This window comes from Engystomops pustulosus, chromosome 2 (genome assembly GCF_040894005.1).
Source record: "Engystomops pustulosus chromosome 2, aEngPut4.maternal, whole genome shotgun sequence".
NCBI classification, from domain to species: domain Eukaryota; kingdom Metazoa; phylum Chordata; class Amphibia; order Anura; family Leptodactylidae; genus Engystomops; species Engystomops pustulosus.
The window spans coordinates 44,512,254-44,536,159 of record NC_092412.1 but is presented as its reverse complement, the minus strand read 5'-3'; the positions used below and the strand labels follow the sequence as shown (position 1 = coordinate 44,536,159).

The window sequence follows — 23,906 nt, the reverse complement described above, 5'->3', positions numbered from 1 at the left end:
AACAAGAGCATAAGAAGCTAAAATAGGAGCTGATCCTGCCAGAGGGGGCACACACCTGCAAGTAAGTGTGCTTGGTTACCAATCATTGATCCTGATTTCCGTAAAAACATATTTACCCTTAACACCTAAAACATGATATAAGAAGTTTATTGGAAAAAAAAAAGTGAAAGAAAAAAAAAACATAATTAGTTGTTTGCATATTTTATTTTTCTTTTTTTTTCTCATTTCTTTTTTTTTTTTTTTTTAAATTAATTATTTTTTTTCTTTATTTCCAACTGAACACATCTGGCATATTTTACATCTTTGCAATAAAACATGGTTACAATAGCTTCAGGAATTCATATATCCAAAATATTTCACCATGAATTCAAGATGAAATGAAGTTGTCTCCCAGGTGTTCAATATCCTTTTATTTCTAAGCTACAACTCAAGATATTGCTTACAGACTGGTGATGAATAACTTAATATTTACGGCGACTCCGTCAAAGTATCGGAGTCATTTATTACCTCTTTTTCTTCATTATTTTATTTTATTTTTTTTTTAAATACAAACAACAATGTAGAAGAAAACCGAGTGGTAAAACTTACTAATACAAGGTGGAGAACAAATAATTAATCACATCAATAAATAATGATATGTTTCTGGTGCAAAGTGCCAATACAAATTCTCAGTTTTATTTGACAGAGTTTTTTTTTTTTTTTAACTTCTTTTTAAAATAAATGACTGCAAGTGAGTGTAAATTACATTCCTGTTACATGCCTCGTATCCCTACCGACACAATATGTACATCTATGACAATACAGTCACTAAATATACAAAGAAGAAACAAGTGTATCGACCCCTGGGTGTGTCATCAGTACAATGTGCAGGAAATTATTTTGACAGCCATCACTGCAGTATCGGATCGTCCGGCGTCTTAGGCTGGCCACGTGGCTTTACGTAAGGGCCACCATGATGGAGTAACACCAATTTGTAACCAAATCCTAAGAAATTTACTCAAAATATTCTAAATTATTTATTCTAAACCCCTTTCCCTGTGTACAGAGGGACTTGGTTTTTGTGTCTTGAACCCATGTTGATCGGCACTATGAAATGTAAGACCCTTACTCGGGGGGAGGGAGAAAAAAACAGGGTGCAGCTATATATATATGTATACATTTGCCTCATCTCTCCTTCTTCATGATCATAAATAAACCAAGAACCACAGCAAACATGTCTCTTATGAGAGATTTATGGCAAACCATGGCTTCAGATCCCTAGGTTTTAAAAGTTTATGGGATTTCAGAAGGGGGTAAAAGAAAAACCAAAAAAAAAAAAGTGCAAAAGCAGATATTGGTGTAAATGTGAAAAGGATCGGACAAACCCATATTCCACCTTTTTAACGCAAGCTGCATCTTTTTTTTTTTTTTTTTAAGTTTCATGGAGACGCCTGATCCCTCAGGTGTAAAGTACAAGCACTGTTTAGCGTCACGATAAAACTAAGAAACTTTTTTGTCTTTTTGTTCTTTATACAAGGTTTTACTTTTACAAAAGTATCCCTTTTAAAGTTAAAGATGTGCATCTGATGTACAAAGTATCAAACATATTATTTTTTTATATTAATTTTTTTTTTATTTTTTATTTTTCACAGCTTGAAAAGAGGCTGGAAATGGGATGTAAGATTTATGGACTAAACACCGTAGCAGCTGGACACAGTCTTCTTCACGAGTGACCAAAAGTCTCTTTGTGATGTGTCCTACCAGCTTTTCATGAATAAATTAAACTGAAATTGTTTCCGAGACTCCTCCTACTGCTCGTAATATACACAGTACACACTTGCCTTTAGCAGCTGGTGTTCAGTTGTGGAAAAAAATAAAAACACACAATGTAAAGTGGTCTGCTGACTACAATGTACAGCTATTGCTGAGTGTAATGGAATGTACAATGGAGCTGGATGCAGGCTCGCTTCTCCACCAGAGGTGACAACGCCTTGGAACTGCAGCGCTTGTGCTCTCAGCATGACACTTGGCATTCAGCACTTCAGTCAACTTTTAGTATCTGTTCTGATGTTCGTAATGCCATCGATTAAAATCTATATTAAACGCTACAATGCTACCAGAAGCCATGCCAGTGATCAAGGTCCTACAAGACAATAAGAGAGACAAGGGTTAACTGGCTGCATTCAACGGACATACAAATTATATTATCGACAGGTTCCAAAAAATGCCTGGACAAAGGACAACTGTCAGGGCTATTTGGGGCACTAAACCACCTATAGATCTTTTTTGATTGGTGATTTATTGTCCAAATCGCCCAATAGCTTTCCCCTCCATACCTGGAAAAAAAAACCCTATACAAGCAGTCCAACCTACAGACGGACCTCTCTGCCCACTGTGACCTCTGGTGATGGTCTCTGGAAGCTTTATTTAAGTCCCAGGCTGCAATGATCAGCTGCAAGGTGCCTGTAATGAAGCTTTATTGATAACCTTGTTCCTATGAAACCCAGGGACTGCCTGTATAACTTTAGTTTGGAGCTCTCAGCGCCTGTGCACATATGCACTGAGGCTGCTGTAGTACAACCTTGACTTTACTGCGTGGTAGGCAGTGTCGGACTGGTCCACCAGAGTACCAGAGGATCCTCCGGTGGGCCCTGGCTCAAACCAATACTGAGCGCCAGAGGTCCATCAGAAAACAACACAATTTGAAGGCTTCTAGAGTATATTTCCTGGGGGATAATGAAGAGTGGGCCCCCAGATTGAAATAGAAAAAAAAAATAAAGGTATCATTTTCTCTATAAACCGTGTTACGTCTGTCCATCTATCAAATGAGTACAGAAAACATATTGGGGGGGCATGTATGAAGCCTGAGGTTTTCATGACTGCTTGACTGCCCTAGTGCAAAGCATGACAAGCCCACTTCTGAGACTCGTTACAAGTCCAACAAAGACTCGTGTCTCCTTACCAGGTGAAAGCCTTATCAAAATTCTGGTGACCTGGGGCCCAAGGTCATAGAAACGATAAGCAAAAAATGTTGTGCAGAAATTATGGTTTGAAGCAGTGGTAAGTTCTCGAAGGACAGGTGAAAACTCTGAGGTTCCCCAGAGAAAATAAAGAGGGTCAAGGATTTACATGTTGACCATAGGACAAGTCATGGACATATCTATTGTAGAACAGATTGCTCTATGTCTTTGGTAGACAAACTTGTAATTTCTTAGGAAAATAGAGAAAAAATAGCTAGAAAGGGAAATGGGCCAAGATACAGCTCTGTGTTTTATACTTCTTGACTTTACGTTACATTAGGGTAAAGTACATCAGAATGATTTACAAGGATGAAGACTCACCTCTGGTCATGTGACAAATCCATGGCTCTAATCCCGGCGTCACAGCCGGGGTAAATGTAGAGCTGCTTAAAATCACAAGCCTGCCAGACTTCTACGACTCCATTATCTCCACCCGTCACTAGGTTCTGTCCATCGCTGCTCAGAAGGATGGCCTGGACAGAACAGAACACAGCACTTGTAAATCATCAGCTATATATTGTCTGTTATATGATTGCTGTCTGTAACTCTCTTGCACACCTGTATATTCAGCTCTCCTATACGTTACATAACCAGAACTTAGAAAAAGTATATGAATATGGTCCTATTACTGTGCAATATTACAGCACCCCGTCCTTAAAGGGGTTCTCTGGTCATAGCAAGTTAGCCCTTATCCACAGGATATGGTATAACTTGATGATCGGTGGGGGGCTCAGTGGTGGGACCTCCATGGATCATCAATGGTGGTCTGTTGTACCCTTGTTGCAGTCAAGATGACTAGGGCAGCCTGTCATGTATGCGCTGGCAGCTTCGTTAATCTCTATGGCGCTTGATGTAGATGGAAGCAGATAGCACCTTTCACTGCGTAGTGGCTGTGCTGGAGTACTGCAGCTTGGCTTCAATTTTAGTCAGACCCCTCCGATCCTAAGGATAGGTCATTAAATATCTCTGTAAGCCCAGATCGCTCTAGGATTTCAAACAGGATAACCTCAGGGCTTCTTGTTCATCCAAATTCATATTAAGACACACAAGGGATCTAATGTGTGTGTTTTTGCACCAAAAAGTGATGGCTATAAATACCAATTTTATGTGAAAAAAGTGGCGCACTAATGCAGACATGCATCAACTTTTTAAAAAAAATTCAGGAATAATAGACCTCCTAGAATCCATACATACCCTGGTTGAATCACTGATTTCCATTTGGCCCAGAAGTTTGCCATTAATGCTGAAGTTGCAAAATCTTCCTCTCTCGTAATAAATAATACAATGTCCTTCACTGGATACTGAAATCAGGCGGGGGTACAAGCAGTTCTCGGGTCCCTCCAGCGCTCGGAGCAGATCCCCTGTGATTGTATGGACCAAGCATGGACCCTCTATAGGACAGAAATAAAATGCAACATAAATTCTGGTATCAAAAATTTTATATATAGTTAGGTTTTCCAGCACATTTTTTGCACATTTAGCTTATACTTGAGTTTATACGATATATATATGTGTATATATATATATATATATATATATATATATATATATATATATACTAAAATAATATATACACACACATATGTATAAATTATCATTTATCTTTCAGCACCCGGATCTGAGATGTGATTAACTGCTCAGAGCCATGTTTCCAGTATTGCTTTATTCTTGTATATACTGTATGAGGCTCTGCTGTATCTAGCGCCCCCTTCCAGTCCTAATGTGACAATGCAGCAAAAATTCTAAAGGTTTTAAGATTCAATAATTGATTTGATTTAATGTTTATTAACCTTTTCATCAATCCTTGAACTCTGACACTACCCACAACCCCCCAACAAGACTTTTTTTTTTCTCTCAATCAATATTTTGTCACATTGTTCCTAGAATTAATTATCTTTAGATGAGATGGTGGCGGCTGCAGGTGTTACCATGTCCCTGCATGTCCCCCGTGTCTACAAGTATAAGGACTGGAGGCACATATGCTGGGATGTAAACATCAATACAAACACCCCAGATAGTGACAGCGCGCACAATAAGATCCTCCATTATTCACAGCAAATTGTGTGATATTCAGAGGAGGTCAGCGGGCTGTGCGGGCCCATGTCGTACACATATTTACCGCACGCCTCGCCCCGGCACTGCTGAAAGTGAGAACACAGATGTAAAGACCACGACGCCTTCTGGGTGATTGCTCCTTTTGTTACCTCAATGAAACATGGATTATTCACTGCTGGCTGCACATAAATGGAAGTAATTTGGCCTGTGTAAAAGTCACAGCAAGGTCTGTAATATTGGGCATTGTACACCGCACATAATCATTGTTTTCTACCCAGGAGCGTAATATTGAGTTAATTTCTCGGGGTCCACCTCTCGGATGTCCTTTTACTATCAATTGTAGTGAGAGGAAATAAAAAAAATCAATCATGGCAAATGTGGTTATTAGCTATTTTTAACCCCTAATGCCCAAGGCTCAGTCCCACCTAAAGGACAAATTTGATATTTAACTTTTTTTATAAAATATAAAGTTATGTTATAAAGAACCATTTGAGCCTATGCTATAGTATAAAAAACTGGAGCTTACCCAAGAAACAACTTTACGACTGTCAAGTTTCTTGTATACAAAGATTATTTTGGCCTTATTCATTCAGTACGTGGGCCCAATTTAAAGCCCCCCCCCCCTAAGGTTCTCGGAGCTGCTTGTAAATATCTGTCTTCTGCTCTTATGTCTCTGCATATGGATGCCCCAGGCTAGCCGCTATTCGCCTATTCTCTGCAGGGTCTGTGCTGCAGTTCTTGGCAAAGCGTAAGGTCAAGTCTACTACTGTGCAGTTCGTTCATCCTCAGGATTAGTGGGTCCGCAGGCATTGGAGCCCCACCAACAGCAATGTTACAACATATTGTAGCAGTATGCTCTTAGATGTTTTGATATGATTACCCCTTTTATGTTATGTCCATATGGGAGCACACACAATGGGGTTAGGTGTCAGCAGCAGATACCCCGCTGCACTGTACAGTACCCTTGTACCAGATAAGATTTAACTTAATCTAATTCAAAAACTATCACTACAATAGGCAGAATATTATAATTTGTTTCACAAGTTTTTAACTAAGAGCACATCAATATATACAATGGGTTTTGGTAAGAGTTTTGATTGGTATGGGTAGTCTGGAATGTGACACCACCATCAACATGGATATCCACAGGATAGGGCCTAACTTGCTGATCGATGGGGGTCTCAGTAATGAGACCCCCACAGATCACATGAACAGGGGGTCCGATGTACCTCAGTCAGAACCCTAGCCAATCTCCGAGATGAGTGGAGCAGCTTGTCGCACATGGCCGGGCTGCCCCATTCATCTCTAGGGAGCTGGCAGAGATTGACAAGTCCAGAGTACTACACTGAGACCTCCACCGATCAGCAAGTTACCAACTTGTTTAGAGGAAAAGAACCTCTTTAGCAGTCTTTGCCCCTTCACCTGTTCCTGCCGTTGCTATGGTCTCCTCCGAGACGCAAGAAAAGTATTTTATATGCTTTCTGTAATTTCATTCATTGAACAAACTTTTCCCCAATGGTCAGGACAAGGACTAACACCAGGTTCACTTGAGTTCAGTGCTTATAGCTCATATTCAGGGACCCAAATAAAAAAAAAAAAAAGATACCATACATAATAAGTAACCCAAATTCTGCCCCCATGTATACCATAAACGGTGACTAATAGTCGTCAATAAAGACATTAGACAGCAATGGAGAGGATCCATCATACAGAAGAGAGAGGGATGGGTTAGAACGGCAAATATAATACATACATAAAGTACATAGAAACTCTAGTGCTAATACACCAGTCTGCGTGTACAGGCGATTAAGTGAAGGGTGTTCAGATGTGTCATTAATATTGGGTTTATTCATGTCAAGAAGCTGGAGAAATGAACGAAAGAATAGGCAGTGGCAGAGCTTACATCAGAAGGAGCCAGCCTATAACACATCTATTGAGAAGTGCATGTTAACATGACCATTATCAGGCGTGTCCTGCCGTACAGGAGGTGGATCCTGATCAAAGTACCCGGCAGCTTAGGTATAAAGTGGAATCGAGAGATTTCCTAAAGCGCTTCTGACATCTGTCCTCTTATTTAGAAAAAACATGCTAAGTGAAACCGTATACCAAAGCCTTCTCAGGAGAAAATCCAATCAAAGGATCGGAGAATGTTCACTGGTGTCAGCCGGGGACAAAACAACTTGTAAGCTAATCATCTGGGAAAATTCATGTAAATCCAGCAGAATCTTTAATACATTGCATCATTTATGGAGAATAAAATTCATCAAAAAGCTATCCCTGGTGCTGAATCTATTAAAAAAGGCACTGATCTCAAAAGTCATGGTGCAGATGAGTGATGGGCATGTGGTACAGATGTGATGGTGCCAGGTCTGATTTCTAAAATCTTAGATTTCTCCATGGTTGGCCTTAGGGGATTCCACAGATGACCACTAATAGAAGGTATGAAATTACACTTGAAGGTCTCCTCATCAATTATCAGGGATGGCTATAAATGTGATCCATTTTTCCACTGTTTAGTGTATTACGGCTACATGTGCACACAAATCTTTACATTTCACGAGCCGCAAATAACGTATCCAAGATCTATTGTTTGCAGCTGATGAGCATGGACTTCCATGCCAATAACAGTAGAAAAAAAAACTTTTTAAAGTTTTGCGTCTTGGGCAGTCGGGGCACACATGGGTCCATGGACCGACAGCCAGGTGCTTGGGCTCATTCAATTAATTTGTCAATGTTTTATCCGCTGAATCGGAGAGTACATGGATGAAAAATGTTCATGTCCATGAGTGCTTACACTGTGTTTCGCTATATTTGGCAGGCTTAGTTGGCGGTGTACGACAAAGTGATTTCAAAACAGAAGAGATAGAAGTGATGTTCCACCCCCAAAAAGTCTGTTTTTCATGGGCAGTTCCTTTAAATAACACTTGAAAAAACATTTAGTATTGGTAGGATATAAAACTATGATCATTCTCCTTTATTAATACAAGAATTCCCAATGCCAAAAGTCTGAAATACGGTACAAGTGAACTAAAAGAAAATCAGTAACAACTAGAGACAAACAGACCTGATGGTTGGTGTCCCCCTGGCCAATCATAGGCATGGCTAGTTGTTATGGATATCAACTTGTAGGATCGGAAATGTCAATCCAGCAATAGGCCCAGGTCAGGTGAATGAACCCGAACATTGGGTCCGCTCTTCCCTAGTCAGAAGCCGCTATGTCAACTACTGTACCCATTGCACAGTTAATTATAGAAGTATAATTTTTTGCAAAATCAAGATATATATATATACATACTGTAAGATTGAGGAGTTACATATTGTGTTTAGTAAAAGTACACGAGGCATTTTAACATAATGAAAGAAAAGACAAGAGATACAATAAACTCACCTTTAGCTCCGCTGATGACAAGTCCCAGTTCAGCACATACAGAGACGCAGACGACTTCGTGGTCGTGGCCGGTTAGCACCGCTCGTGGAGCTGGGTAGTCACCTGAAACATAGGAAGAACATGTAAGGTTATTAGACGACCGTTCTTCCTTACAGCCCATACTGGCAAGATCTGTTTCTGGACAAAGAGTCATACAATAGCTTGAAAATGGTAAAAAAAAAAACACCCAACCAATGAAGGTTGGGAACAGATAGAAAACCATAAAAAGAACAATTTAAGTATAATACAAATATAAACCCGTCCATCCTAGTATTTGTAAAGGGTTATACAGTTTATGTGTAGTACAGGTAATTACCTTTAATAATGAACAGCTCTAGAGGAGGTGGGTGATGAAGCTAAATATATTGCAAAAAAAAAATTCTAAATTTTGAATGGGAGTCTTGCAAGCTCTGGATGACACAACAACACTCCAACGAGGGGTCAACGAGAGGTTGAAGAACATGGCAGCTTTCTTCCCAAAAAAAAAAAAAAAAAGACCCAGCGCCATAAGGAACCATTGTTTGTGCTGGTATGGCACTTGTTCTGCATAGAGTTGAATGGAGCCAAGATGCTATACTGACATAAACCATGGTCTAGGGGTGGAGCGGTTTTTGGAAAAATGCAGCCATGTTTTTAAATCTCCAGACAACCCCTTTAAGGTTATTTTACATTTGGCAGTGTTTTTGAAGTATTGCATCTGCAAAAACCTAAAAGCCTAAGCCCAAAAACCTGCAGCAGGTCACATTGAATATTACCACTAGTGGTAAGTACAATACACCTTAATATAAGGCTGATTTTACACCCGTGTCTGGCAGGTTCCGTTCCACTTTCCATTATTCATAGCAGGAAAAATAGTGCAGCAGCCATGTTCATTTTTCTGCTATAAATAATGGAAGAGTAACGGAAGGTATGGTAAGCAGAAAACAGAAGACGAATGGTTCACCTTCCATTGTTTGTTTCCATTATGCTCTTCTCAAAGGAAGTGTGAACTGGGCCCAAAACTTTTTTTTTTTTTTAATGATTTCATAGTTGTAGCAAAGTCCCAATTTTTTTTCTTAATATGTAAAAGTTATATCATGAACATTTCAAAAAGCATTCCGTGTAAAAGTGTATACATCTGAAGGTAAACTTGTAATATCCATATGTATCACATATGCTGCATCCAACCAATGGGATGGATATAAATATTGTGGTTATAAAACAAACCTGATAATTGCACAACATCTACTTGTGACCATTGCTATCCCATTGTGCAGTTATACCCAGGAATATGACTGTGCGAATGTATACATACATTACTAGTTATGTCAATCACAGGGGGCGGCACAACTGCAACCACATAGTGTCATAAGAAATCATGTAAAGAGGTAAATGTCTATCTTTTGTAATATCAGGACAAGAAACAACCTTGTATCCTCAGCTCATGGAGTAAAGACAATAGGAAATTCTTAATGGAGGACAAGCGCTTCACCCTTCCTGGGGACAGATGCCAAGCACTGCGGCAATCACTCAAAATTCAGCAACGCATACTGTCACATCCTAAATGATAGATGTAGCAAAGGGCTAAAGGCTAAGGAACAAAAAGGGCTTCAGGTGATGGGATGCTATTGGGAATTGAAACGTAACGCTCCAGGCTTAACCAATTCAGCAGAAGTGTGGTCCGCCAGCTATCTGGAGGGCAAGATGGGGACAGTATAACGTAGGATACCATTATATGTGAAGAGATTACTCGTAATTTAAGAGACGTAGAAGAATACAGAAACGCTCAGACAAAAATATACAGTGGTTTTAGGATATAAACAATAATATGGAATATATTGATACTGCGGGATATGGACAGAGCCCAGCTTTATGGCTTACTAAAGTCATTACATTAGGGGAAGTAAGGGGGAGATGATCATTTTACACATCTCATCAGGTTACTTATACACACCAGAAAATTACAGAGCTCCAGGCTACAAATATCACAACCGTGAAGATACATTATTCTGCGCCCTGCTACAGCAGCTCAGCTCCCACACACTTGAATGAAAACTAAGAAGCAGTACCATGGTTGGCCACTATAAATTAGTTGGAGCTATATGCTTTCATCAGCTGTTCTAAGAAACTGGTGGCCACACAACTACATGATCAGTGGATATACCAGATTTTGGACCCCTGCCAAAGTGATATAGATGACCTATCCTAAGGGAAATCAGTCCTAATTTAAACCCAATAGAAAACTTCTGGAGAATCCTTTGTGACAAAGTTATGACAGAGAAACCGACAACATTCTTAGAATTGTGGAAGAGACTAGAAGAAGAGTGGACCAAAATCCCACCAGAGCAGTGAGAGAGACTAGTGATGTCCTGTGACCGCAGATGTGCTGAAGCCATTCACAGCAAACACCTACTGATTGGTGACTGGTGTAACCTTCCGAAAATGGAATAATAACCCTTCTTTATGCTACAGTCATTGCTGTTGTTGCTCTAATTATGATCTTTAAGTTTTTGCAAAATAAAGGTTTTATGTTTATATCATTTGGTAATTTGTAAAACACTGTTCTAGAGGCACGATGAACACGATGAAAAAAATACATCAAATGTTGAACAACAGAGATTATATTATTCTTAAAAAAAATATCAAGTGATCATCCATTGTTCTCTGATTTTGATCTCCGCTGCAGGACCCCTGTTCTCGTGATCACTGGATGTCACAGTGACCAGACAATGTGGCTACAAGACAAACCATTCCTTTGCGGTAAGCAAGTCTCTCAATTTACCCACTATGTTTACCGCTATAATTTGCATTGAAGTAACAGATTTGGTCAAAGTCTAGTGGCTGGGAAAAGTGGTCCAACCTAATATGACCCCAAAAATAAAGAAGAAATTGTTTTCCATCTGCAATGACTCTTCTTCTACATGACGTAAAGCTAGATATGAAAAAGCCATATCCAAAATGGCAGACCTCAGACAATAATCCTATTTCACAGAACGTCTTAGGATTTATATTGAACATGTGTGCTGCAAGATACAGGATCCTCATCTATCGGGGGTGAAAAAGTCCCTTTAGAAATAGCTGTAATTCACATGGAAAAGCTGAAGCCCACACCTTCGGTGAGTATCCTGTTGGAAGCAAAGTAATGAGAAATGTCAGGTGAAGTCCCAAGATCAATGAAATTTCAGGCACTGGGGACATAACATGAATAGCATTGATCCTTTTAAAGAACACCAGTCAGAAGCTGAACGTAATATATTGCACAGAAAGGCTCGAGAGGATAAGCAGGCGAGTCCGACATACCTACCTGACAAAAAATTCAATCAGCCTGTAGCACGAGCTGCCTGAGCTCCTCCGCCGGCGTTCGAGAGGGAGACTGCTTCCAATTAAACTGTGCAAATTAATTTTTATCACTTTCAAATTAGTTTCTGGATTTGTGAAAGCTTGTTTTTCAGTGAAGGCTTTTGTTCCCGCTCTCCCTTCTGCTCTGTCATGGCATCATCTGCCGGTGATGTGCCGCCTGAGTTATTAGCTTTCCGCAATATCCGTATGCTCTTTCACTTAGATTAAGGTTCTTTCCTCTTTTATATTGGACATTAAATACAATTTTTTTGCTCAGAACAATGGAAGTTTATTAATTCTTCATCACTTTGTATGTTAGGTAGGGGGGATGGGGGAGGAACAAATCCCTCACAAAAAGCAAATATGGATCTAAATTCACAAACAGATTAAAAAAATGATATCTACTCATTTTAAAACAGAAGTTTGGATCATTTTAGCCCTTTCAGGTAATCTAGGAAGATAGGTGTGTAGCATAGATGATAGTGGTGAAGAGAAGGCTCTTACCAGCTCATGTGGATACAATTGGATAATCTGAGGAAGGCCAAGGATAGGGCGCAACAATTCTGGAGGAGATTGAGGGTAGATACAGTCAAGATACGCAGCAGATTTTCTACACCGAATTGTGTGATGAATATCACAATTCGTCATGATCGTCATACAGGAAACCCCCAATATAGGAGAACGAACAAACAAGGATCAAGCCTGTCCTTCTGTTACGAAAATATGTGTTTTTGGATCACATTTTAGGGTGGATGACTGCCTCGAAATCCAAACCCTTCAGAAAGATTAAAATCTAAAGTGTGGGATCTCTCTTCTCTCTACGGGAATGGAGAAATCCTTTGAGAATCCGCAGAAGATTTGTCCCAAAATCTGTAATGAATCTGCATGTATTTTGGGTTGGATTTACTTGAAGATTGGGTATAGACTTATCTGTGGGTGCCCTGAAGCTTCTACCAGACATACATGTCTGGTAATTGCCAATGTTTCATATAACATTAATGGCTTCTCTGTGACATCTGTAAAAAATTAAGGCTACATTTACACTGCCGCAAGGGGGGCATGTATACGGCCGACGTATATACGGCCGATATACGTCCCCCATAGACGGCAATGGGTGCATGGCGCCCTACATGTCCTATCTTTTCCCGTATTACGGTGCCGTGCGCCATACATCCCTATGGAGAGGGGCGGGGGTGAGCAGCGCCCCTCCTCCTCTCCCCACGCGCTGCTGTGTGCCCGCCGTACTACGGTACGGCGGGCAACGGCAGTGTGAATGTAGCCTAATAGGTTAAGAATCAGACATGAAAGGTTATTCTCTAAATAAGAGAAACCTAAGATACTAAATAGTTAAGAGCTCACAAACACTCCTCTTCTTTGCACATACTTTACTTCATATAGCATCTGTTTTTGCTCCTTAACTCTCCTTCCTACCATCACTGGACATAGAAGGTTGTTTCATAATACAGCCAAGTCTCCCTCAGCAAAATAACACAGAAATGTATCTTCTATCATTTCCGACTGTTCAACATTGAGAATATATTGACACTTCTAGATGATCTACCTCCAAAGATCAATACCCAAAACAAATGTGGTAGAAAGCATCCACATGATAGTCCACATCCACGACCTTCTATAGGGTATTCACTACACAAGTCTAGTCTACAAGATGGGGACATGTCTACAAGATAATGTATATAGAAATGGCTGTTGTAATGTGAGATGTAATATGTAGAGAAACACAATTTGTGTGGAGACATTTGGTGCAGTAATGGATTATATATAGGTGGTTTGGGTGGTAGGCTGGCACCCAAGCCATTTAGGGGGCCCATGGCCACCCAATCCACCCACCAAATTTTATCGCCTTAATCCGTGCCTGCTTTCGTCTTCTGTCCCATTGTCTATATATTGTAATGGTGTATACAGCTAATGATAATATATGCAGCTATATTCTTGTGAAGGGCAGATCCACAGGCGGCACTAATGTAAGTCAACTGCTGCCTGAACAACTCGGAGATTAGCAAGGATTTACAAGTAGTGAATGGTTATTTTATGTACTGGCTGAGAATCCTGAGGAGTCCTCCCCTGGAGATCCATACAAGATGACTTATGTTGACTTAAATGTCAATGTGTATTGATCTTGGCATTACTTATAGAGACAACCTAAAGTTCAATATTCTGTTACAAAACAATTTATCTTCATAGACTGTTACCACAATCGCTATGTGTCACTCTCAACAAATAGTAATTGTAGTAGGATAATCCAACAAGGGAAGTGGTCCAGAAGATCAAGTGCAGAATCATTACAGCAAATTAAAAAGCAACTAGAATAATAAAACATTCATACTCTACCCTATATATCAGTGGTGGCGAACCTATGGCACGGGTGCCAGAGGGGGCACTCAGAGCCCTTTCTGTGGGCACCCGGGCCATCGCCCCAGCACACCAGGCTGGACTCAAAGAATCTTCCTGCAGTTCCCAGCAACTTAAAAGATGCTGCTTTCAGTCATATTTTGATACTGACTTTGCTACTTGGGACTGTAAGAAGAGGGCGAATTAGACAGGGTCAAATAATTTTTGGAGGGCCTTCTGCTAGCCCCACGATTCTCTGTGTACAGAGGGAAACTGGAAAGAAGCTAAAATTATGCAAATTTTCCATCTTTCTACTGTGATGCTGTCCTCAGGAGGCCAATATGATTGAAAGTTGTTGAACAGGGAGCAATAAGTTACTGCTTTAATTTTTTATCGCACCTCGCAATAAATAAGGGGGGTTTTGGTTTGCAGTTTGGGCACTCGGCCTCTAAAAGGTTCGCCATCACTGATATATATGATAGAATTTACAAAGTAAAAAGGTTTATATACTAAAAAGGTTTATATACACAAATAATGGTGTAATATTTATTTGCTTTGTGTATGGTGTGTAATATGACATAATGGTGCAGGCTGATGATGTCACTAGCAGGCTATAGACTACAGGGGCTGGCAGGCTATACACTACAGGGGCTGGCAGGCTATACACTACAGGGGCTGGCAGGCTATACACTACAGGGGCTGGCAGGCTATACACTACAGGGGCTGGCAGGCTATACACTACAGGGGGCTGGCAGGCTATACACTACAGGGGGCTGGCAGGCTATACACTACAGGGGGCTGGCAGGCTATACACTACAGGGGGCTGGCAGGCTATACACTATAGGGGGCTGGCAGGCTATACACTACAGGAGGCTGGCAGGCTATACACTACAGGGGCTGGGAGGCTATATACTGGGGGGGCTGTGACTAATGCATTTACCACTCTCACTTAGACTCGAGTCAATAGGTTTTCCCAATTTTTTGTGTTGTGTTTTTCCCAGCTTATACACGAGTATATACGGTATATGTCCCCATTGAATCAATGGACTGAACTCAGCACGTATGTTTAGTCCAACGATTCTTCGTTCGGTCTTGGAAATTCTGTAAGAGTACCAAACTCGCTTTAGGGCAACTGGTCTAAAACTATGTAAAAAAATCACGTGTCTAAGAAGTAGTTTTTCAGGTTTTTTTTAAAAAATATTTCCAATTAACTATACGTTTGGTTCTGGACTAAAAAAAAAACTTCACGTGTCATTCTGGCCTTACACGACAAGTCTCGCTGTGGTGACCTTGTTTACCCAATACAATAAAATCTGATTTAAATGTTGGCCCTGAATTCCTCTATACATTACTGCGCTATATTATCCTTTGAAGAATCACTCAAGGACAATGATTTATGCCCGGCCATTTATATGTGCATTTTAAGCACTCGGCGCTGTGGATGTTTGGAACATACAACATACTTAAAACACCTGTCACTTGCTAATTGGATGCGCACGAGCTAAAATAGATAATTAGTTGTCTTAGATGTCATGAAAAGAAAAAAGGAAAACCTAGGAAAACATCACAAGTCAAGCACCTAGCCCTGTTAATTATAAGAACCTAACAGCTTTCATGCCTCCACCCTCTACATTATATCTCCTATATGCAACTCTAGATGACAGGATGGAAACCCAATCCTTTGCCGAGCGTATCATCTGCAAATTCTTTTTTTTTTTAATATTCGCCCTAATGATGCTAACTAATTGGATTTAACCTACATTGAGAAACCTTCTTTCATTTATTTTCATCTAACAAGCCCTAATTTGCTTGAAGAGATGCTAGTTAATAAAGATGAGGTGCAGGCTACGTGGTCTCATATATGATTGGGTATTCTTACTAGATGGCATTTAAAGGAACACTCCAGTCAAAGCTAATTCATTGAATACTGTATGGTGCAGGGTCTGCAAGGAGGGGCAGGGATCATTTTCATTCTATTCCTAGAACCTATAGTCAAGCTTCTCCCTTCAGGCCCTGCACAAAGTATAATTTAATGACTGGAATGTTCCTTATTTGTGAGAAAGATCCCCCAAAGCTAAGATGTTCATAGGATGTACATTCTGATTTTGTAAACTTGCAACAATTAGCTGTAATGTTAAGAACATGGAATCAAGTGGTCAGTTTCTCTGCAGTGCTTCCACAGGAGAAAAAAAGCATTGCATGGCACTCATGAAAATAAAGTGATCCAGAGTGATATATGGTCCATGCAGAAGGGCTATTCTGTAGCACTTAGGCTGCATTCACATGAACATGTGATTTCTCCAGTCCTGTATTTCTGTTTTGTACGAATCCATATATGCGTGCTGATTTTCATCCGTATGTGCACGTATATCACTGTATCCGTATAAAATACTGTGGACTGCCACATATTGGATGGCTGACTATTAGCTGTCAGACAGAATGCACCTCCCTCTGGTTCTGGATACTGCATGTATACACGGCAGCATACGGTGCACAGCCTTACGCAGCACGTATTTAGCTCGTATTTTATATGTTCCCATTGCCTGCTATGGGCCATACTGGAAGAGAAATAGGGTGGAAAATAGGACATGCTCTATATTTTTTAAATGGCTCGCTTATGGTACGGTACGTAATGGTGGGCAATACGGCCATGTAAATGGATAGCCATATTGCCCATTGAAATGAATGGGGCAGTATTCTACCCGTATATACGGTCGTTTTCATACGCTCATGTTAATGCAGCCTTAGATAAAGATCCTCAACAGGAAACCTAGCTTCTTTTCATGAACAAATGTTCATATTCTGAGACTACACAGTGAGTTGACCACCTAATTTTGCAAAGAAAGGTGGATTTGGTGCTTAGTACACATACCGTATATTAGAAATACTGCCCTCTAAAAGTAAAACTTTCAATGGAACTAAAAATTTATCATAGCATTTTCTCTTAAAGACAAATTTACATGTACCTGGTTTCAACCTGCTACATACAATACTAGATTATACCTATATTATACCTGAATGCTCACCTGAGGACACAAACAGTAGTCATTTTTAATTTGTAAGACCTAGCCCTAGTGTGTGCAGCTCCTTTGTTTTGATGCCACCAGGGCTCGCTGTGGGCAATAATGCTACGTGAAAAGCGACAAGTCTGAACTAATTTAGTGTCCTTGAACTCTAGTCTTCCTTACATGACTCTTCAGATGCAGAGAAAGGATCAAGCTAGCATCATAAAACACTTACTATTATTTGGATTGTCTCCGATAATATGGTGCCTTCCGCTCCAGTACCACAGAAGCAGCGTTGCATCACGTGAGCCTGACACAATGTAACAATCTCCACCGATGTAGGACTCTGATCTTGCCAGACAGGTGACAACATCCCAGTGCCCAAATACGATTTGTGTCAATTTTCCTAAAAAAGACAAAATTATAATAGATATAGGTGTATAGAAATTCAGCTCAGTCCTGAAGATATAAGGTTACAATCTACTACAGGCAGTCCCCGGGTTACGTACAAGATAGGTTCTGTAGGTTTGTTCTTAAGTTGAGTTTGTATGTAAGTCGGAACCGTATACTTTAGTATTGTAACCCCAGTCAAAATTTTTTTGGTCTCAGTGACAATTGGATTTTAAAAATGTTGGGTTGTCATAAGAATCAGGATTAACAATAAATCTTAATTACAGGCACCTGTGATAACTGTTATAGATGTTTATGGTATCCTAGGAATAAAGTACAGTAAATTACCAAAATCCAGAGGTCCGTTTGTAACTAGGGGTCGTATGTAAGTCGGGTGTTCTTAAGTAGGGGACCGCCTGTATTAATTCACAGAGACGTTGATGTGCATAGAGTTAAATTATCGGATCACTGCAATACATATCGGAACCATATATAGTATAAAATGCTTGCATACATGCAGACACAATGAATACATTTTTATCCATACCTGTTTCTGTTGAGTATACCCTGAAGCTTTTGTCCCAGAAGCCACAGATGAGGATGTAGCGATTATCTGCAGTGACCACAAAGCAGTGCGCATTGATCTGAATGCTCTGATCCACAAGGTCAGTGATTTGGCGTTTGTTAACTCCAGAATTATTGGCTGTGGGAAAAGATTAATATGTCTATTTTTTCCTTTTATTCTTACAATTACAATTCACATTGAAGGCAATTTTTCATCAGTAAAAGATCTATTGATCTTATGATATTTCATTTTACTATATGTCATGATCTTTACTGTAGAGATCATTTTTCGGCATATACACTACGGTGGTAGCAGCAGTTACCATATTATGCCAGGGTTATGAAACAAGGTAGTACTTTTACTATAGGCAGATAACAAAGGATTACACCATGGACAATAGGTTTCTGAGTTACTCAGAAACTTCTCCCTATGATCTAAGTGAAGACTTGGTTGTGAGTTTTTTTTCTGGACAACTGACATAGATGAGTGAAAATTTGTTTTGATATCATGAGTAAATATAATGTATACGTACCAATCAAAGAGTCCATCTCGATAGGAAGATGGTGGGCTTGGTCCAGTGAGTAACCCGGTGCTCCTCTCAGACCTGCATAGAAAAAAATCTCAATTAGAAAGGGCCATCAAGCCAATTTAAATATTAGATTATTATCGCATATCTACTGCACTATAAAGGTTCAAGACATTCAAGACTTATAATATGGGAGAACGTATTGAATATATGTCAAATATATGTCTATGTAAATAAACCATGATGTAATATGTTTTGTACTTTTATTCACAACCCAAAATAATTAAGCGATATGAGCTAATTATGCAAAATAAGTAACCAGGATGTGAAGTCCCTAACATGAAGGGTATATATGTTCAATGTTATCTTGTACACATTACAATTGACAAGACCCGAGAATCAAAACATTGCATCATACCTCTGAGGAATAAAGAAAATCACTGATTGATTGAACTACTTATGGAGCACTGCTGACATTTTTTCACTAATGCATTGAATGGGATCGTGATACTGTGTGCACCCATCTATATGCGAGTATATTGACGGCTTGAGCTGCCCTGGATGCTGTCCTATACAGACAGTCCCCACGTTACAAACAAGAAAGGTTCTTTAGGTTTGTTCTTAAGTTGAATTTGTTTTTAAGTCGGAACTGTATATTTTATAATTGTTGATCCAGACAACAATTTTGTTTTGTCCGAGTGACAATTGGATTTTCAAAATTTTTTGCTGTCATGGGAACAAGGATTATCAATAAAGCTTCTTTACAGACACCTTACAGCTGATTATTCAGCCTGGGAATAAAGTAAAGCACCCAGAGAGCTTCACCAGAGGTCATAGTGGACAGAGAGGTCCCTCTGTAACTAGAGGTTGTATGTAAGTCGAGTGTCCTTAAGTCGTGGGACCTCCCGTATTGACTTTCTTTATTATCAATACCACTTATACCCACTGTGCAATGGCCAAGTAACCCAGACCATCCATTATGCCTGCATCACTACACTCCCTGTTGGAAATCTTATGGTGGACCCTATCACTGGGTTGGTTCAAGACGAAATGGGTGCTAAAAAGCACCACTGGGATGCAGTACTGCTATGGTGAATCCTATAATAGGTGGTAGGATGAACACCCTTTGTATGAATAATTATTCTCTTTGCTTCTGTGTACATGTGCTGACGTCTTAAACATCCTATATTCCAATATGCAGCTCTGAACACAAGCTGTGATGCCGGCCAGAGAACCTTCATGTATCCCAAATCTAGTATGACATGTTACCCAACGTGATTAAACTAATTGGCATCGAGTAGAAAAGGTCACCACTTACCCACAGTGTTGTGCCACCTATTGACGGCAAACAGCCTGCTGCATGTGACAGTCACCACTGCAGGAATAGTCAGATGCGGCAACGTGTTCGCTGCAACGTGTGTAACCGGTGAGTTGGAGGGAAATTTCAGGACCATTATAACATCCTGCTGCATCTGGTCTTTGAACATGAGGGGGCTCTGCGGGAGGAAGCACTGTTATGAGGGAAGAAAAGAGAATACAGTATTAAAGACTGAGAGAATATTCTAAACTGTGTCATAGGTCAGGAAGACAAGCCATTGTTATTGATCCTGAGATTGTATTATTGCCTGCATTTACTAATCCCAGACATTTCTTCCTTGTAAATCCTGGATCATTACTATAGTGGTCCTCACTGATCTGCAGTGCTGACGCCTGCGCATGTATGGTACATGACCGAGGAGACCAGGGATTTCTTCAATATTCCTTATTTTATCTAACCGGGTCTTTAATTCATCCGGAACGGAACATGACCCCTCTTCTTGGGAATAGACGCCTCTATCCATAGGTTAGGTGGAAAGCATTATAAATATTGGGACAGGCTGACTGTGTGCAATATTAAAAGAACATGTTTGAGCACAAGGGAAGATCTACGCTTGGAATTATTATGTTAAAAGTGGATAATTGACATTTTGTCTTTGACAGCTCACTGATCTTGCCTTGTGTTTCTAATACCAAAAATTTGTCTAGCCCCCTGGATGATATTTAACCGTTCTCACTCTTTACTATAATGGAAGTTGTATTGAAACATACAGTATAGTTAAATGGGTTGTCCATGCATACACATTTTTTTTATATATATGGCTATATATGACTTTACATATACTCAGCTGTCTCCGTGCTCCAACTGGCGCTATCGGTCTATGTTTGTAGTGAGGGGCCAATGGTGCCTTTCCGACCACTGCTGCCCACCTGATACAGCCTGAAACAAAGACTATATACTCACTCTTGCCATGTGCTTTGGTTCAGTGCGGTGTCACTTGTCACTGCCGGCCTCTATTTGCATACAATGGCTCAGCAGAGCTGTCAGTTCGACAGTCAGTGCACCTGCTACAGATTGCAACTGCTGCTGTAGCAGGCACCACCATTGAGCTGATGTATATAAACAAAGGTTGTTGGTGAGCATCTTACTCAACCAAAACACTTAAGAGGGGCGAATATATGCCCTTCTATATTTTTACAACACCTGGGGACCCATATGTAAAAAAATAAATAATAATCACAGACAAAGCCTTTAAATAAAACCTGTCTAATAAAGGATTTTTCTCCTACGACAAGCCTGTTTTGCATGAAAATTGACTGGGTGGTCATTATGTGTCTGAAAAGTTGGTTCAACTTGCCAACAGTGTCAACCATTTGACAAAGCCAATGGTAATGATAATAGTAATCATTATTTATATAGCGCCATCAAATTCTGCTGCGCTTTACAAATCATAGGGGACATATACAAATATAATGTTACATTACAGAGTACAAACAGTCAGATGGAACAATAGGAGTGAGGGCCCTATATGGTATCACCTTGTTGTCAATTTATGAACCTCCCATCCAACCCCCCCCAAAAAAAAAAACAACTGAGGAATGTCCAAGGAGTTCTAAGAAAAGATGCTCCACAATTCTTATTTGTAAGCATTTACTAAATTTACTTGCTCCATGTACATCCATGTTTTGAAACACAAAGGCCAGGCCTTTTTTCTTGCTAGGGAAAAAAAGCAGAGAATCTCCCTACATGCCGCTATTTCTCACCAGGTGCATGGCTGAGCTCCGAGGCGGATGTGGCTCAATAAGCAACTGAGATGGCGTCTGTCCAAAAGTCTGTATCTGTGCCTCCATGGCCTGCAGGGAGAGAGGAGTGATTGTCATAATCAATATGCATCAAAGAGATAGGTCAACACACTATTTGACAATGCAAGCACATCCCAAGTCAGCCATGAAAGAAGTCCAGAAAATTCACCGGTGCTTTTCTCCCGGGCTGCAGACTCATCCAAGTGTTAGTATTTTTGAAGACAAGCTTTGCTTTCTCTCGAGCATGCTTCACTTAACCAAATAACCATTCTATGATAGGATCTGGGTTATCTTTGAATGTTAACCTGTGGTGACATGCAGCTAAAGACCAGAGAGATGTCTCAGGCTCTCACAGAACACACGTGAACATGTTAATAATATGTGCCCACACCGCTAACAGTGCACAGATACCTGCACAAAATCCCCTGTAAGCAGGAAAGTTTGAGGGTCTCTTATAAAGTATGCTTCAGGGATCTCGATGAATGAGAGAAGTAACAGTTAAATGAACATTACAGCACATAACATCATGGAATACGATTTCACACTGGTGAATAGTAACACAAAACATGTCATGTAATATAGTGGATGTACTATTTAAGAGGACAAAGAGAAGACAACGGTAACATAGCTAGACTGATGGATAGGTGATAGATAAATAGAGGAGAGATAGATAAATAGAAAGTTATGAGAGAGAGCGACAGGAGAAAAATAGAAAGATGGACAATGGTGGTAGGTTTATTCTGTCTAAACGTTTATTTCCATTTAGTAAATTCGGTTTACGGAGTGTCACAAATTTGTGATGCAGTTTGCATAATCTTATTCCTGCCCCTTTCCTGGAAAGCCAAACCCCATTTAGTCCAAACTCTACCCCTTTGTCTGACATGGCTGCCTCCAGGAACAGGTTAACACAGGTTGCAGGAGCCCATTACAGCTGCAGTGCAAATATGTCTTTCTGCCTTCTCTACGCATTTCAATTACAATATAATTGTGTGTAATAACTTACCTTGCACCCTGACAGAATCCTCTGTGCAGTCCCAGGGGTTGGGCTTTGGTTTGGGTACATTTCGAAAAACAACATGTGTCTTGTATGTGTAGCTCACTCCTGAGCTCTCAGCCTCCACCTTTGTTCTCCTGTACAGCTCCTCCATCACTGATGTCAGCTCACCAGGCTGTGACCTCTGTGAAGGAGCAGGAGGGAGTACTGTAAAGGAGCACAAAGGTGGGGGCTGAGAGCTGAGCAGTCTGAAGCACAAGTTGTGTTTTTTTGAAATGCATCCAAACCAAAGCCCAACCACTGGGACTACACATATGAATCTGTCAGGGTTCAAGGTAAGTTATAACACACCATTATATTGTAATGAAAATGCTTAAAGAAGGCAAAAAGGCAGATTTGTACTGCAGCTGTAATGGGCTTTTGTAACCATAGTGAAAATGAGGTCCCTGGTGACAGGTTCCCTTTAATTACGCCAAAATTCTGCCAACATTTATTATTTGAAAAGGAGACTATCACTTACTTAGTAGTGATTGTTATTTTTCTTTAATACAATGATAAAAGCCTGCTTTCAGTCAATATATTTCACAGTTTCTTTTTTGGCCTGGTGGGCCATACACGCCCTATGCATGATGTGCCAACGGAAAAAAGTTCCCTTATTTTATATATGTAAAATAACTGAAATTATTACTTTGTACACTTTTTTTGCACTTTATTTCTAGAATGTTTTGGAGGTAAATTTTATATAATATTTTTTTCATTTGTGGATTCCTTCATTCTTCACCAATTTCTTCAAGGATTTCTGCAGGCTGAGTGTCAGCTCATCAGATTTAAGACAAGTAAAATGTTTGGAAAAGATTCCTGCCTATAGCTATATCATTCCCTGTCCCTAAGATGATTTTTACCAGGAGCTTGGAGAAGAAAATATTATCTGCAGCGCTCCATTACATCAGCCATTACTAAGTGTGTTGATTGAAAGGCAGTGGACCGATTCTCTGAATCAGGGAGAAGAGGGAGAAAACCAAAGTGCGCGACTCAAGTGTGGTATTAGATGTACAGTTGTTGTAGCTACAGCTTTTAGGGTGCTCACCTTTTGGCTATCTTGCAGCCTAGCATGTAGTGTATAGTATGATGCGCTGCCTGTGGGACCACGAGGATTAG

General features: G+C 40.1%; 1 protein-coding gene across 1 annotated transcript in view; it reads right to left on the bottom strand.

Moving 5' to 3' along the window:
• Positions 1–485: 485 nt before the first annotated feature.
• NBEA (neurobeachin) overlaps positions 486–23,906 on the bottom strand; it is a 429,733-nt gene continuing 406,312 nt past the window's right edge. Inside the window, 10 exon segments of the mRNA XM_072134427.1 lie at positions 486–2,122; positions 3,321–3,472; positions 4,194–4,390; positions 8,443–8,544; positions 17,389–17,559; positions 18,091–18,246; positions 18,641–18,712; positions 19,953–20,145; positions 21,716–21,805; positions 22,166–22,228. Of these exon segments, the coding sequence (XP_071990528.1) occupies positions 2,032–2,122; positions 3,321–3,472; positions 4,194–4,390; positions 8,443–8,544; positions 17,389–17,559; positions 18,091–18,246; positions 18,641–18,712; positions 19,953–20,145; positions 21,716–21,805; positions 22,166–22,228 (1,287 nt within the window). The 3' untranslated portion in view covers positions 486–2,031.